Source organism: Telopea speciosissima, chromosome 6 (genome assembly GCF_018873765.1).
Source record: "Telopea speciosissima isolate NSW1024214 ecotype Mountain lineage chromosome 6, Tspe_v1, whole genome shotgun sequence".
Lineage (NCBI taxonomy): Eukaryota > Viridiplantae > Streptophyta > Magnoliopsida > Proteales > Proteaceae > Telopea > Telopea speciosissima.
In genome coordinates this window covers 45,675,874-45,693,622 of record NC_057921.1, presented here as the reverse complement: position 1 = coordinate 45,693,622, position 17,749 = coordinate 45,675,874, and the positions used below count along the sequence as shown (strand labels likewise).

At 39.8% G+C, this 17,749-nt stretch overlaps 1 protein-coding gene and 1 long non-coding RNA gene across 2 annotated transcripts; both read left to right on the top strand.

Moving 5' to 3' along the window:
• Nucleotides 1-4,301: 4,301 nt before the first annotated feature.
• Nucleotides 4,302-7,256, top strand: LOC122664596. Its single transcript, XM_043860487.1, has 2 exons — nt 4,302-4,466; nt 4,587-7,256. The coding sequence occupies exons 1-2, from the start codon at nt 4,414-4,416 to the stop codon at nt 7,252-7,254; spliced, it is 2,721 nt and encodes a 906-aa protein (XP_043716422.1). The 5' UTR covers nt 4,302-4,413; the 3' UTR covers nt 7,255-7,256.
• Nucleotides 7,257-8,426: 1,170 nt separating this feature from the next.
• On the top strand, nt 8,427-17,196 carry LOC122664598. The gene is made up of 4 exons (XR_006333359.1): nt 8,427-8,503; nt 8,990-9,059; nt 16,128-16,213; nt 17,144-17,196. It is a non-coding gene; the product is annotated as an uncharacterized LOC122664598 (long non-coding RNA).
• Nucleotides 17,197-17,749: the final 553 nt, after the last annotated feature.

The window sequence follows — 17,749 nt, the reverse complement described above, 5'->3', positions numbered from 1 at the left end:
CTCTTAAGGTTTGGGGCTGTGTAGCTTATGTTAGGATACAAGACCCTAGGAGACCTAAGGTGGGAACTAGAACAAACACTTGTGTATATCTTGGTTGTGCAGAAGACAGTGCTGCAGACCGGTTTTTGGATCTATCGACCAATGTAGTGATAGAATCTAGGGATGCTATATTCTTTGAGGATAAATTCCTTAGAGATAAAGGCCTGACCTTGCCTGGTTTAACTGAAGTGGTTACAGAATCACCTTTGGAATCTGAACCAATTGTTTCTGACACTACTCCCACAATGCTCCTTGAATCAGAATCTAGAAGAGTATCTACTAGAGATCGAGTACCCAAGAATTTTAGTGAGGATTTTGTGACCTACCATTTAGAGGCTGATCCATCAACCTATAAGGAAGCGATGAGATCTAGGGACTCCCTGTTATGGAAAGAAGCCATTGATGAGAGAAATGAGCTCTTTAATGCGAATGAGACCTGGCACCTTGTTGATCTGCCTAGAGGGGCCAAGACAATAGGGTGTAAGTGGGTATCAAGAAGAAACTTAATCCGGATGGGTCTATAGCCAGGTATAAAGCACGATTAGTAGCTAAGGGCTATAAACAGGTGAGAGGGATAGATTATTTTGACATCTACTCTCCGGTCTGCCATTTGGCAACAATAAGGATTCTTCTTGCCATAGCATCTATTGAGCACTATGTTGTGCATCAAATGGATGTAAAAACGGCTTTCCTTAATGGAGACCTAACAGAAGAAATCTCCATGAACCAACCTGAAGGGTTTGTCATGGAAGGTTCCAAAAAAGAGTTTGTAAATTAAACAAATCTCTCTATGGTCTTAAACAAGCACCTAAATTGTGGCATGAGAAGTTTGACAAGACAGTAAAGAGCTTTGGTTTTCAAACCAGCAACTCGGATAAGTGCCTTTATTTTTTGTCTGAGTCAAACAAGGTCGCGATTATTTGCTTGTATGTAGACGACATGTTGATTCTAGGTTCTGATCTCTCTGTAGTGAGTGACATTAAAGAAACCTTGTCCAAAGAATTCAACATGAAAGATCTTGGTGTGGTAGACACCATTCTTGGAATGAGAGTAAGCTTCAGTGAGCAAGGGATCACCCTTAATCAGACTCATTACATTGAGAAGCTACTTTCTAGTTGGAGATACAGTGATTGTAAACCGATTGAGACACCCTATGACTACAACAAACGGTTGAAACCTAACACAAGTGACACCGTGAATCAGTTAGATTATTCTAAACTGATTGGTAGTCTCATGTATGCAATGAGTTGCACTAGGCCAGACATAGCCTTTACGGTAGGCATGCTGAGTCGTTTCACTAGTAATCCTGGAAAAGAGCATTGGGATGCCCTATCGAGGCTGATGAGATACCTTAAGGGTACTCAAGGTTATGCTTTATGTTATAATGGACATCCTCCAACTTTGAAAGGATATTCTGATGCATCTTGGTGCTCAGATTTGGGAGACAGCAGATCCACTAGTGGTTATGTATTTACACTAGGAGGAGCAGTTGTAGCATGGAAATCCAAGAGATAGACTAGTATTGCTCTGTCATCTATGGAATCGAAACTTTATGCTCTAGCTTCTGCGGGAGATGAAGCAGAGTGGATAAAGGATCTGATTATGGATATTCCATTGAGGAGTTTTAGGTTAAACTCTATATCTATATTCTGTGATAATCAAGCAACAAAGACGATTGTGAATAACTCACTCTTTAATGGTAAGAGGAGACACATCAGGCTGAAACAGGCCATGCTGAATTATAGAACAGAACAAGGGATTATCACTTTGATTGATGTGAGATCGAAGGATAATACGGCAGATGCCCTTACAAAGGGATTGAACAAAGATCGAACATTCAAAACTACAGGGGAGATGGGGTTAAAGACCATTTAGTCAGGTCTTAACCTAACCCGATATTATTTTGAATTATTCGAATCTCATCTAGCCTTGGTAAGCATTCGGGACAGTTTACATGTTTCAGATAACTTAGTTAGGTTACTAAGTATGGGGGTTTGTGAAACCATTCCAAACTTGATGGGGTAGCAAATTTTCATGTGAAGTCTCCTTACTTTGTTATTCCACAAAGGAATATGAAAAATGTCTGATATGTTTCAATGATATTGTGCTAGTCTTTATGTCATTCCAAATTTGATGACATGTCTTTCATAGTATGGTGTACCATTCCAAATTTGATGATACAACATAAATCTATGATCGATATGACGAATACGATATTCCAAATGGAAACATGGTATGGTCCTTATGATAGAGACTATATAGGATCGAGTTCTTGTAAAGAAACTTGATGATGATGCTTATTGTTTTTTGATTTACCTTCAGCCATATATGAAATGTACTAAGTTCTTATTGTTGAACTAGATACTATTGTGCAAATGATTGAATTAATAATATCTTATGAAATTCATATTTGATAAATTACAGAGAATGACGAACATGGAGGAGAACGGTTGAATCTGGATCTCGATGAGGATGACTTACTTGATGAGTAAAGTCATATGGATTGCAAGGACTTTTTCTTTTGATTATTTCTTTTGGTTTAGCCACTTGCATGTGGAACTTCGGATTTATTGTTGGGTTTAGTTTTGATCTAAAACCCTAGTTTTATTTCTTGAAGTTTACTTATTTCTTATTTGATTTATTGGATTATTGATATTCAATTTATATTGATTCAATTACTGATTGAACAATGGTTCCTATACATGTGTAATGGATATATGTAGAACATAGGAGGAGATTGTAAGGGTATTTATGTAATATCCCTTTATATGTTCTAATATAATCCTACTTGTATTAATGCCCAGGCTGTGAGGGGCAATCTAGTAATTAGCCCATCTGACCTAAACCCTAGTTTTCCTATATATACTAGCTGGAGGCAGCAGTCTGGGTATTCCAAACTAGATGCTCAGGGTGTAATGCTTTAAGCAACCTTGTGCTTAAACCCTAACCCTAACATTTGCCATTCTAGAAATTTTTTTGCAAAAAAAAAATAAAAAATCCTTCTTTATCCCATAGACAACTTGAGTCTAGCTTAAAAAAAAACAGAAGGGTAAATTACACGTCACCCCTTGGTTTTCAAACGAAACTTAAATCACCTTTGCCCAATATGGCAAATTAGTCCCTACCGTTAGTTTTATGCTATTAAGTGATGATGTAATCCAGTTAAATAAATTTAAATCCCTAAATTACCGTTGACATCCAAACTTAGATTTTGAAGGGTAGTATTGTAAATTTAAATCTAATGTTTTAATACATAGGTAAAATAATCCTTTCACACCAATAACTAAAAGCAGGCTAACACCGTTACTATAGAGGGGGACGGATGAGTATTTTAAAAAATCAGGGGATGATTTGAGTTTTGTTTGAAAACCAGGGTTACACATAATTTACTCAAAAAAAAAAAAAAAAAAAAAAAGGCTTGTAACTCCGAATCGTTATCACCTCCAATTCCTATCCGCTCCAATTCCCTCCAATCCCTCACATAGGAGCGAAAATGACCACCTTACCCACTGCCCGAACACACTGCCCAAGGTGGGGTAGGGTGGTTATTTCTGCTCCTATGTAAGGAATTGGAGGGAATTGGAGGGGGCAGCGAATTGGAGGTGATAAAAATTCATACATGATACAGTTATTTCCTTTCCTATCTTTTCCCGAAATTTCCATTATCCTTAGCTTTTGCCTTTTATTGCCAGTTTGACTCTTGAATATCTATCTCAACTAAATAAGTAATCAATTTAATGGGTTAATAAGTGGATAAATAGTAGTAAAGCAGTTTCGATTCTTACAATGTTTTCTCTTTCTCTTCCTTCATCGGTACGTGTTCTAAGGTTTGATGGATTATTGCTACTGACCTTGGCTCTCTGTCTCATATGCTTCGAATGTTCCGCAACTATTGCTTTATCTTCAATCGAATTCTCACTGATTGAGGACCGAAAACAAAATGCTATTGCCAAAGATGAAAACGGTTTGATTTTTTTTTGGCTTCCCCTATTCTTTTCTTTTACATTTGTATTGGGTTTCTTAAAAATTAATGAAATCTCTTTCTATTTCTAAATTATTTAAAATACCCAAGAAATTTGAATATATTACCAAATGCCACTGTAATTACTCAATAGACAGTGGGCGTCCTACTGGTACACAGGCTTTCATTCCTTGATTTCCTTACATTAATGGTTCCTTGATTTCCTTACACGAATGGAATCCAAATAAGGAAAATAAAGCTCTCGAAATTATCGCTAGATTTTCCTATAAACCCAGAGGAGAACCAATGTCTCTTGAGTTCTATCGAATTTGATGAATACGGTTTGATGTATTACAAACAATAATTTTATTGTCTACTATTATTGAAGCTTGGAGGTTTCCACAGCTGGAGCCATGGCTAGTTCTTCTGCTGCTGTTGTTTCTTCTGGTGATTCAGACTCATGTAGGTCAGATACAAAAAACCCTTCTCCAGTTTCTGTTGAATCTTCCAGTATGGTAATCAGAAAGACTGAACATTCCAATAATCTTCCTGATATGTTTTCTCCATTAAGTTTGGATAATTGTAGAAAACAGAATTTGGGTGTTAGAATTACTGATGGCACCATATCTGCGACTGAAAACTCTGAGATAGATTCTTCTGGGTTTAGTAGGAATACTGAAAGTGAGTTGAAGTACATATCTGATAATAGTATTGAGATATCCTATACAGAATCCTCAGCTTTGCTTCCATCCTCAGCAAGGTTGCGAAGCTGTGATATTTTTATTGGATTCACAGGATGCAAACCAGCTTTGCTCAGATTTGTGAAGTGGCTCCGTGCAGAGGTAGAATTTCTGGGGGTATCTTGCTTTGCTGCTGATAGAAGCCACTGTAGGGATGCGGTGGAGCACAATATTGTTGAGACGGCAATGAATGCTGCGACTTTTGGAGTTGTTCTTGTTACAAAGAAGTCATTTTCAAACCCATATAGCATCTATGAGCTTAAGAGTTTCTTGGGCAAGAAGAATTTGGTTCCCATTTTTTTTGACTTGGGACCTGGGGACTGCTTGGTGAGTGATATTATTGAGAAACAGGGGGAGGTGTGGGAAAAACATGGCGGGGAGCTTTGGAAATTTTATGGTGGGGTAGAGAAGGAATGGAAAGAAGCTGTCAATGGGCTCTTGCATATGAATGGATTGGAAGCCCACTCCGGTAATTGGAGGGATTGTATCTTAGAGGCCATCCTTCTTATAGGGACTATGTTGGGGAGGAATAGTGTGATAGATAGGGTGAAAAGGTGGAAGGAGAGGGTTGAAAAAGAGGAGTTCCTATTCCCTCGAAATGAATTTTTTGTTGGGAGGAAGAAAGAGCTTCTTAAGCTTGAACTAATATTGTTTGGAGATGTGAAAGGTGATGGAGAAAGTGGCTGCTTTGAAATCAAAACAAGTCATCGAAGAAAGCATTCGGTAGAAGGTAGAAGTAGGAGTAAGGGCAACATAGAGCCAAGGGTAGAAAATCAGCAAGAGGAGAGAGGTAAGGGGAAAGAGCCTATGCTGCGGAAGGAGTTTGAAAAGGAGATTCAAATGGAACATTGTGAATGTCCAGAAACACTTTGTCAGATCCAAAAAGGAAAAGGTGTGGGAACGCAAACAAGTAGGAAGAAATATGCAAATTTAAAACATGGAAAGGGTGTTGCTTGTGTATCTGGTGAGCGGGGCATTGGCAAGACCGAGCTTTTGCTGGAATTTGCATATAGATTTGCTCAAAGATATAGGATGGTTTTGTGGGTGGGTGGGGAGGCCAGATATATTCGACAAAACTACTTGAATTTGTTCCGTCTTTTTGAAGTAGATGTAAGCATTGATAAACAGCTTTGTCTTGAGAGAAATAGACCTAGGAGCTTTGAGGAGCTGGAGGATGAAGCCATTCGTAGGGTGAGGAAAGAACTCATGCGGGACATTCCCTTTCTGATTTTGATTGATAACTTGGAGGATGAGAAAGACTGGTGGGATGCAAAGAATGTAATGGAGCTTCTCCCATGTTTTGGTAGAGAAAGTCATGTTATTATATCCACTTGTCTTCCTATGATATTGAACCTTAAGCCTTTGAGGCTCTCTTACTTATCAGGCATGGAGGCAGTGTCCTTGATGAAGGGAAGTTTGAAAAGTTTCTCGATGGCAGATATTGATGCTCTTCGAGACATTGGAGAAAAATTGGGTAGACATACCTTTGGCCTTGCTCTAGTAGGGGGAATCCTTTCAGAACTTCGAATTGATCCCCATGGACTCCTTGATGCAATTAATAAAATGCCTTTCAAAGATTTTACATGTACTAGTGGAGAAGATCAATTGTCGAGGTGCTATCCCTTTCTCATGCGGCTTTTAGATGTCTGTTTCTTACTTTTTGACCGTGTTGATAAGGTAGCTTTGAGAATGGCATTAGCAAGTGGTTGGTTTGCTCCTTTACCAGTCCCAGTATCACTATTGACTTTAGCATCCTCTGAAGTCTTGAAGGAGCAACCTGGGTCCAATCTTCGAGAGAAGTGCTTGAATTTCTTAAATTTTAAATTCATAATGTCGAAGTCTAAGAGGTCGGTGATGGAATCATCGAATATGTTGGTGAGAACCGGGTTTGCAAGAAGTACCACCAAGCGTGGGTTAATTTTCTTTCACGAGATTATCAAGTTCTATGCTTGCAAGAGAGATGGTAGTGGTACTGCTCATGCTATGTTTTCTGCAGTTAACTCAATGAGCTTTCATAGTGAATATACTGAACATATATGGGCTGCAAGCTTCATATTATTCAAATTTGGGACAGATCCAGCCATTATCAAGCCCAAGGTACCTGAGTTGGTCTCCTTCATAGGGCAGTTAGCTCTTCCTCTAGCTAAATACATATTCAACAATTACTCACGGTGCAATGCAGCTTTGGAGCTCTTACGCAAATGTATCGAGGCTTTGGAAGCTGTTGAGGAATCTGTAATTTCACAATTGGATAAAGAGCAGGAGAAATCTTCTTGTTGGGGAAGCACATGCCCATATCTCTATCGAGAAATATCTCTCTTGAAAGCAACCTTGCTTGAAACAAGGGCTGAGCTAATGCTTAAAGGTGGGGAATATGAAATTGCAGAACAGCTAAGTCAGGCAGCTACAAACATACGAGAGGCGTTTAATGGCTCAAGTGATCAGAAGTCAAGATCTTCTTGTGATTCCATAGATCACCTCTTAAGGCCGCAATCAAATGCCCCATACAAATGATCCATCTATCAAATGTCAGAATGGCCAGCTCATCCTTCTATCTGGCCGGAATAGCCACAATGCCCAACTATTCTAGCTCAGTTGGTGCTTGTAAACTGTTTCATATTTATATTTGGGACAATTGGTTTCGAACTTTATTCCAATTTGGTTCAATGTTACATTAATAAGTAAATTGCAATTATCCTTCTTGCAATGATCTCATATGTTGGTTATCTGTCTTTTTTAGTATTAGATCCTGATAAAAGTTGAACATTGAATGCTGTTTCCTGGTTTTAACTTTGTTTTGGCATTGCAATTTGTTACTGCGGGTTGTCATGCAGATATGTCTGTTTGGTGTTATGAATGATCTTCTAGGATGAGGTTCCTGTGGGTTCATCTTGATTCAGGACATCTGACTGGGAATCTTTCATATCTTCAGATCCAGCCCTTGGATCTTGCTGGAACTTGCAGCAAGGTTTATTTATACCTGCAACGAGGAGAACTCAACCAGGCTTATAGCCTGATCTGACTAACTGATTTTATTCTATCTGTTTTCTGCCAATTCTGGAATTTTATGCCTCTGTTTCTATTCTGTTGTTAGTGCTAGTTTATAAATTAAATTCGAACCACATTAAAGATGGACATAGAAAGCTTCATTTATGAAGCAGGCATATACATAAATTATCTATGGATGATCATAGATCTGCCACATGGCAAATCAGGTGGGGCAGAATTTTTGTGGATGTAAACCCCAAGGTCCCCTGCCCAGATGTCAAGTTTCAGCACAAATGGAATCGGCTTGTGGCAAAATAAAGTATTGAAAAAGCCAGAAGTAGCAACAGAGTGCATTCCAGTGCTTGGACTAAAAAGAGAGTGTCTGCCAATACATGGAAGGGTATATGGTTAAATTAGACTTGAAAGTTGACACATTGCTAATCACCCAATCTCGACCATAGTTGTCATGGTGTTTAGGTGACCCAAGGCATTGGAGTGAGCATGGAAGCAAGGTGACACTAACAAGGTGCCCACCTAGGTGATGCCTTGACCACTATGATCTAGAACATTCCCTATATATCCGATTATCAGAATTGCCTGTCCATGGATTCCTTATGGGTGTGCCCGTGCGTAAACCTTTTGGCAACTAATATTTATTTGTTTTGGTTTGTGTGATTCTGACTTTAGTTGCAATGTGGTCATTACAGGAACAGATTCCTGTTACACAACTTGTTAGAGAAACTGCAGCTGTTATGCAGGAGTTCACTTAATCTGGGTAATAATTTCCTTCTACCACTCATTTCCTTTGTTGCAAATGTTTCTTGGAAAAAAGAAAGGATGTCGTTAGGTTAGTGGGCCTTGAGTCAGTCAAGGGTCTCATCATCTTTTGATGTGGAACTATTACCTGGCTACTGCAAGTTTGGACTTTTATCAAAGCTATTGTTTTTTTTTTTTCTGAAAAAAAAAAAAAGAGAATGTAAAAACAAAAACTTTCATCCTTGAGGTGATTTTCTGTTAAATTTTGGTTAGTATCGAAGACGATAAGTTGATGTTCTCTAGAAACAAATACAACTTTTAATACATAAAAAATCTAATCAAGTACTCAAAAGATCAGGTGCCTGAGGGACTTCACCGAGAAGTTAGCTTGGAATTGTAGCTGTTAGTCTGAGTTGTGAGCTTTTTAAGCGTGGTTTGAACCAGAGTCACAGCTGTAGGGAGATCATATTATTGTTAGTATCATTTCATTTTTTCCTATTGGCAGTGGTGTAAGGCCTTTCGGAGTTTCACTGCTCGTTGCTGGTTTTGATGCCGATGGTCCACAATTATAGCAGGTATATAAAATTCTGCTTTTCATTTTCCATTTGTCACTTTTCTTATCTCATTTCTTCTTTTTATTGTTATTCTTCATTTCTCTTACTTTCTTTTTGTTCAAAACTAGAATTCCAGAATTGAGAATAGGTTGAATGATCTGATCGATCACCCCAGCCCTTTATTTGTAATAAAATCTAGTTACATAAGAGATACAAATCCCCCCAATCCTATTCCTACTAGGAATTCCCACTAGAACTAGGAACCCACTAGAACTAGGAATCCCCAATAGGAATCGTATAAGGGGGAAAACACAAAAATAAAAACACAAAATAGAATGCCCAAAAAGTCCAGAATACCTTGGTTACATTCTTCAACACTCCCCCTCAAGTTGGAGCAAAGATGTCGATCATGCCCAACTTGACTAAATTAGGATGAAACAACTTTCCAGGCAGTCCCTTGGTGAAGACATCAGCAAGTTGATCCGAAGAAGTCACAAAGGGAATACAAATCTGCCCACCTTCTAATTTCTCCTTGATAAAATGCCTATCCACCTCAACATGCTTGGTACGATCATGCTGTACCGGGTTGTGCGCTATACTGATTGCAGCCTTGTTATCACAGTACAACATCATAGGAAGGCGAATGGGAATACCCAGGTCTTGTAGCAGTCCTTTAAGCCAAAGTAACTCACAAATTCCCTGTGCCATAGCTCGAAATTCAGTTTCGGCACTAGAACGAGCAACTACATTTTTTTTCTTGCTACGCTAGGTGACAAGATTTCCACCTACAAAGGAACAGTATCCAGAAATAGACTTCCGATCTGCAGAACCAGCCCAACCAGCATCAGTGTATCCTTCTATCCGTAGGTGACCATGTGAAGACAAAAGAATGCCTTTTCTAGGAGCCGACTTCAAATAGCGTAGAATACGAAGAACAGCCTCCATATGAGAAGTGTAGGGATCATGCATAAATTGACTCACAGCACTCACAGCAACAGCTATGTCTGGACGAGTGTGTGAAAGGTAAATCAACTTCCCTACAAGTCTTTGGTACCGGCCTTTATCAACAGGCTCACCATCATTTTCCTTGAGCCAAACAATAGGATCCATAGGAGTATCCGCAGGGTGGCAGCCAAGCAAACCTGTTTCGGCCAACAAGTCTAGGACATACTTTCTTTGGGAGAGAATTATGCCTTTTGAAGATCTGGCCACTTCAATCCCAAGAAAGTATGGTAATTTACCTAGATCTTTAATCTCAAATTTCTGGCCAAGGAAGGTCTTCAACTGTCTGATCTCATCACTATCATTGCCAGTAACCACTATATCATCAACGTAGACTATAAGAACAGTGAGTTTTTCACCAACCCTCTTGATAAAGAGTGTGTGATCAGCATTACTCTGCTTATAGCCCACAAAAATCATGGCCTTGTGGAATCGACCAAACCAAGCCCGGGGTGACTGTTTCAGCCCATACAATGCATGCTTCAGCCTGCACACTTTTCCTTTATTTCTGTCACAAGAAAACCCTGGTGGAATGTCCATGTATACCTCCTCTTCCAGTGCCCCATTTAGGAAGGCATTTTTAACATCTAGCTGTTGCAAATCCCAACCAAGGTTGACTGCACATGACAACAATACCTGAACTGTATTCAGCTTTGCAACAGGTGCAAAGGTCTCCTGGTAGTTAATGCCGTATGTCTGAGTAAAACCCTTGGCCACGAGTCGTGCCTTATATCTATCCACGGTGCCATCCACCTTCTGTTTCACTACAAACAGCCATTTACATCCAACGGTTTTCTTCCCAGGTGGAAGAACCACAAGCTCCCATGTGTTATTTTTCTTCAAAGCTTCCATTTCTTCCATCATGGTTGCCTTCTACTTTCCATCTGATAGAGCTTCCTGCCAAGTATTAGGAACACGAACAGAAGAAAGGGAAGAAATAAAAGCACGAAATGATGGGGAAAGGGAGTCATAAGAAACAACATGAGATATAGGATGCTGAGTGCAAGTCCTGACTCCTTTGCGAAGGGCAATAGGTAACTCAGGAGAAGAAATATTACCGGGTGGAGAGGCAGGTCCTGGATCCAGGTTTGGCAATTGGATGGGTACTGGAGCAACGGTTGATTGAACCTGCTTATGTTTCCTTCCATAGGTCTTCATATTGCTAGCATCAATCCTCTTCTGAAATTCACTAATAGTCCTCTAGACAGGAGTTTGGGCTGGAGTGGGCTGCTCCCCCTGTACAGGAACCTCTCCCCCTGACTCAGGGGGAGGACTAGAAGTAGGCTGAACAATCTCTCTCCCTGACTCAAGGGGAGGACTAGAAGTGGGTTGAACAGACTCAAGATAAACAGGCTGGAGTGGAGGTGGAGAGTCTACAGTCATCACATCTTCACTTACACTCTCCCCCTGAAGATGTGGGGACACATAATAGGAGATACTCTCATGAAACACGACATCCATGTTGACAAAAGTCCGGCGGGATGGGGGGTGATAGCACTTATACCCCTTCTGTGTAGCTGAGTATCCTAAGAAAATGCACCTAAGACTACGTGGATCAAGTTTGCCTGGGGACCTGATATCCCTGGCATAGCAGACGCAGCCAAACACTTTGGGTGGAACAACAAATGAGGAAGAGTCAAGTAATTGCTCAACAGGGGGTCTAGAGTTAAGGACCCTACTGGGCAGCCTATTAATCAAATAGGTTGCAGTGAGGACAGTATCCCCCCAATAAACAGAAGGGACGTTCCGGGCAAACAAGAGTGCACGAGCGACCTCCAAGAGGTGGCGGTTCTTCCTCTCAGCCACACCATTTTGAGCTGGAGTATCAACACAGCTGGTTTGATGGAGGATCCCATGGGCAGCCAGGTATTTTTGGAATTGACCTTCCATATACTCGCGCCCATTATCACTCCGTAAAATTTGAATAGTGGTCTGAAATTGAGTTTTAACCATCTGGTGAAAGTGTTGAAAACATGAGGAAACCTCACTCTTATTGTGCATAAGATAGACTCAAGTAACCCTAGAATAGCAGTCAATAAAAGTAACATACCATCGATGCCCCGAAAGTGAAATTTTCCTACTAGGACCCCACACATCAGAATGAACAATATGAAATAAAGAAGCTGATCTTTTATTGGAAATGGGATAAGTTGAACGTGTCTGTTTGGCCAAGACACAAGGATCACAAAAGAAGTCTTCTTTATGACAAGAATTACTTAATGCTGGAAATAAAGTAGATAAAGTACCTAAAGGTGGATGTCCTAGTCTAGAGTGCCATATGTGTAATTCAGAAGAGAAAGATGCTGGGGAACAAAGCCGAGAAGGTAAAACCCGTGTTGATGCAGGGTCTCCATCAAGCAGGTACAATTCGCCATGCACTTTACCCGATCCAATCGTCTTCCCCGAGTCCAGTTCTTGAAAAACACAATGAGTAGGAAAGAAAGTCACTTTACAGTTTAAGGATTTGGTGATACTGCTAATGGAGAGAAGAGTAGTGGTGAACTTGGGTATATGTAGCACCGAAGATAAAGTCAGAGAAGGGGAACAGCCAATGGATCCTTTCCCTGATATGGAGGAGAGGGACCCATCAGCAGTTTTCACTTTGTCCTTACCAGAAGCAGGAAAATATGTGTTAAAAAGGCTGGAGGAACCTGTCATGTGATCAGTAGCTCCAGAATCTATAATCCAAGGAGTGGAAACTACTGATGCACAATGGCCACCAAAGGAAATACTTGTACGGGCAAAGCAGGAACCTGAATTGGCAGCAGATGTAGTGGGGGCAGCAGATGTGTTCAACTGACGACGGAGAGCTTGAAGTTCGTCCTGGGAGAAACCGATGTCAATAGTGGGAGCTGAAGTTACACTTTCAGTGTGATTGGCCTTGTTTTTAGATTTAGCACGACCACGTTTGCTCTCAAAATCAGCAGGCTTCCCATGAAGTTTCCAACACTGAGCCTTAGTGTGATATGGTTTGTGGCAATGATCACACTTCACAGGCTCTTTAGTAGTAGCAGTAGCAACAACATTATCAGCAGAAGTGTCAGTAGTAGTCTGTAAAGCTGATCTGGCGACCTTAGGAGTAATCATCATAGCAGCCCTCCTTGTCTTTTCACTGTGTACATATGAAAAGGTTTCCTCCAAAGTGGGGAAAGGAACTCGACCAAGAACCTGTACCCGAATAGGGTCATAATCATCATTAAGTCCAGCAAGAAAATCATATACCCGAAACTGATCCACAAAGGTATGGTAGGCAATAATATCTGCAGCAGTGGTAGGCTGGAATCGAGCATAGTGATCCAGTTGCTGCCATAGGCACTTGAGGGCAGCATAGTACTTAGTGACTGTCATCTCCTTTTGAGTAGTGTTTTGGAAAGTCTTCCTGATCTCATAAACCTTAGCACCATTCCTTGAACGACCATAAGTACCCTTGACAGCAGTCCATATCTGAGTGGCAGTGTCAAGGAGAAGGTACTGACTAGAGAGGTCAGTGGTCATGGAATTCAGAACAAAAGACATCACCATTGCATCATTGGCAGCCCATTTAGTGCGGGCAGCCCCTTCTTCAGTGGGTTGCTTGGTGGTACCAGTAAGGTGGCCAGTGAGTTCCCTGCCAGCAACAGTCAGGGATAATGATCTGGCCCAAATCAGATAATTGGTACCATCAAGTTTGATGGCAGCAGCATAGGGCAGGAAATCATTCCTGGTCTGATCTCCTCCAGAAGCAGCTGAGGTAACCTCTGAGTCACCCATAAGATATAAGGCAGCAATGCAGATTGCAAAAAAAAAAAACTGATTTTCCAAAAACTGCAGAAATCGATCTTGAATTGGGCAGAATTCTGATCTTCAAAAAACAGCAGTACTTTGGTGTGGAAACAGTGTCGATTGCAGTAATTGAATCAGGGAATAATCCCTCAAAAAAACTTCCCAAACAGCAGCCTATAATAGCCAAATCGATAAGGTGTCAGGGTTTTAAAAAACCCTGACAGTTGAGATCGATAAGAGAGGAAGTAGGCTGCAGCTTTGAGGTCTTCAACCAATTTGAATGCAGATATGATAGTTGCTGTCGATAGGCCTGCAATGATGCTCCAACAGAAAAACAATCGATCTCCCACTGTTATGAGATCAATTTCCACAAGAGTTGAAGCAGTCCCAAATCGCAGAGATGAACAATGGCAGCAGCTATCGATCTGATTTAGGGTTTTAAAATTGAGGTGGGATAGAGGGCAGCACTCGAACCATTCTTGGATCACCTCATAGGTGCTGCCTGCCCTAGAAGGGTTTAGGGGACCAAAGAAAGAGAAAGAAGAGAGAGAGAAAAGATCGAAGAAGGGAGAAGAAGAGGGAATCGATGGAAGGGGGGAAGGTTTTTTTTTTTTTTTTTTGAAAATCGAGAAAGGTTCAAAACCCTAGCTTTGATACCATGTTCAAAACTAGAATTCCAGAATTGAGAATAGCTTGAATGATCTGATCGATCACCCCAGCCCTTTATTTATAATAAAATCTAGTTACATAAGAGATACCAATCCCCCCAATCCTATTCCTACTAGGAATTCCCACTAGAACTAGGAATCCCCAATAGGAATCGTATAAGGGGGAAAACACAGAAATAAAAACACAAAATAGAATGCCCAAAAAGTCCAGAATACCCCCACGGGATTCTGGTTACATTCTTCAACACTTTTCCCTTTGTGAGGACCTCAGTTTTCCCTACTTTGTTTGGAAAGGATCCATGTAGCCGACCCCATTTAGTTGGGATAAGGCTGAGTTGTTGTTGTTGTAATATGTAAAATTCTGCTTTTCAGGCACTCACTCTTTTGTCTTGAGTAACTTTTGTGCACAATAAATTGATTATTATTATTTATTAAGCCCATGTGTTTTAAAATGCTGGACTATAGGAAATGTGAGATTATTTGTCTTAGGATATGATGGTGGAACTTGAAAACAAAAATTTTATTAGACATTTACTGATAAATTAGTAACACAGGGCAGGTGAGACTTTGATGGAGACACTAATATGATGTGGAACAAGATGTCTACTTATAAAAATGTAGCTAAATAAGTTCTAGGAGTGTCTAAAGGATTGCGATATTCATCTAGGGAAACCTGGTGGTGGGATGATGAAGTTCAAGCAGCCATCAAGGCTAAGAAATCTAGCTTTAGAACTTGGCAAAGCTTAAAGATGATGAGGATTTAAAAAAATATAAATTTGCTAGAAATGAGCTGGATCTAAACTGGCTAAAATGAGGGGAAGGATGAGTAGAGATTTCAACCATGTTAGATGCATTAAAGTGATAATGTATTATTAAGTGATGAGGATATTAAATAGAGAAATAAACCATGGAACAAGAACTCGCACCGAGATCTCAGTTTTTTGAATCCCTGCTTTGAAATATTGCCTAATCGTATTTTGTATGCTGATGCTTATTATGTTCTATCGGGCTAATTGATATTGAGAGAATGCTGTTGCTGGCCATTTCTTCCTCCCCCCCCCCCCCCCTTTCATTGGGGATGAGTCTTATCTGAGGCTATAGAGTTTAACTAGTGTAGTATTCAAGGTTAAAGCAATTTTTTCTGTAGCTGATTTTTAGGAGTCATTTTTTTTGAGATTCTTTTTACATTTTTTAAGCACGTTAGACTGGCAGAATTATGTAAATTCTGGCCATTGGGAATTTTGGTTTCTGAGTGTTTTCAGTCTGGGGGTTATTCTTGCAATGGGATTTATTTACCTATTTGATTTGTTGGACTAACAGGAGTTAATTTATTTTGAATCCACAGTGTGAATAGTAGTCCATTGGGCTGTAACTTGGTTACCTGTTATAGTTGAAGGTCTATATACATGTCTATATATATATATATATATATATATACATATATACGTCTGTAAACAAGCTATTTTATATAATCGAATTTATAATTGCCTAGAATGTTTGCAAGTTATAATAATTCGACATGTTTGAGTACTGTGAACATCATGTTTTGGGGATTGATATATTCTTTGCATAACCATAATTTGCTAATGTCTGTCTAGGTGGTATTTATTGTGCTAACCTGGACTTACAAGTGCGTATGTTTTACATTTTCCTTCAGGTGGACCCATCAGGGTCATACTTCTCTTGGAAAGCTTCTGCGATGGGGAAGAATGTCTCTAATGCAAAGTCATTTCTTGAGAAGAGGTAAATAATGATGCAAAGTTTCCAAATACCCTTGGATATGTTTTCTCATCTCCCTGGAGTGGAGGGATTTGGAATTTTCCATGTAAGAGGACCGGACCTTGTACGATCGCAGGGAAGAGATTTATTTAAATTCCTGCTTTGATATATTTAGGGTTCATCACTTCATCGACAGGGTTATTAAGGCACAAGATTAGGCACGAGGTGTGCCTGCTACTGCTTAGTAAGGCATGCTCCTTTCTGCACCTTTGTGTAGCTCCTTTTGCCATCTTTGTGGCTGGGTTGATATTTCAAGTGAACACTGCATAAGCTTTATTCTTTCAACCAATGCAATTTATAGTGGCTTGCTCTGGTTGAGCAATAGGGCTTCATCTATAATTTTGCATGTTGATTAAGCCATGGAGCTGCTACCTCTGAATATTCTAGGTTTTGAGCTTCTGACCATAATTCCTTGTTGTGACATTTTCTTATGTTGTTTTATTAATGGAAATTATTTATCTGCTCAGGGCAAGATCTGAAGCAAGATATTTTACTGATGTGTGCTTTTTTAGCTTGCATGGAGTTTTTTGTATTGGTGGAGTGCATTAGGCTCTGTCTGTTTGTGTAAAAGGAAAATTTTCAAGTAACATCCTAACATTTTATATTGATTTTACCTGCAATTTTGTTTTTACATGGTTTATACCTGGAAACAAAAAGGAGCATTAATGGAAAATTAGTAGCTTAGAGGTGGCAGGTTTTCTAGAGTGGGCAAATGGGCATCCTGCATTAGGACAGGTCTGACTGCAAATTTTCTCTAACTTTATTTGGACTTCAAATTTATTGTGTTCCCCCCCCCCCTCCCTTTCGCCCTCTGCCTTCCTTTCCCCCTCAAGTTTTTATTCTGGACTCGAGTTTTCTGTAAGAACCAAGTTGATTATTCCCTTTGTATTACAGGTACACTGATGATATGGAGCTTGATGATGCAGTGCATACAGCGATTTTGACACTAAAAGAGGGGTATCTAACTCTGATTTCCTGCTTTAAACGTTTCTTGAATGAACACTCCCAGTCAGTCTTGGAATGTGATAGCAGGAAGAGGCTGTCCCATGTGCTTGTATCGCTGAGCTAAAAAACAAAAAAAGTACTTGTATGAAACATATGTCAAACAGTTGGGGATCATGGTTCCACCTGATAGATCTAAAAGTTTGTTGAAATGGATGATCCAGAACTTCCGAATATAATTTACATTAATTTGTATTTTTTTGGGGAAAAATTTCCAGTGCATTGTTGAAACTTCTAGATTTGGCTGGCTTTTATTATCATGCAATTTGACCGATGCAAAATGATGGGTAGATACCAATGTTTGAATAACCAACTAGAGGCTGACCTTGTGTTGAGCGTAGTTAAATGGGTTTGAACAATAGGTCTTCTAATGACGTTTCACGTATTGTTAAATCTTAATAATGCAGGACCATGATCACCATCATTAGATGTGGTTTGATGATCTTTCATTTTGGGCCTGTTTTGATAGTATGTGGTTGTGGGCTTTTGCTTTTAAGT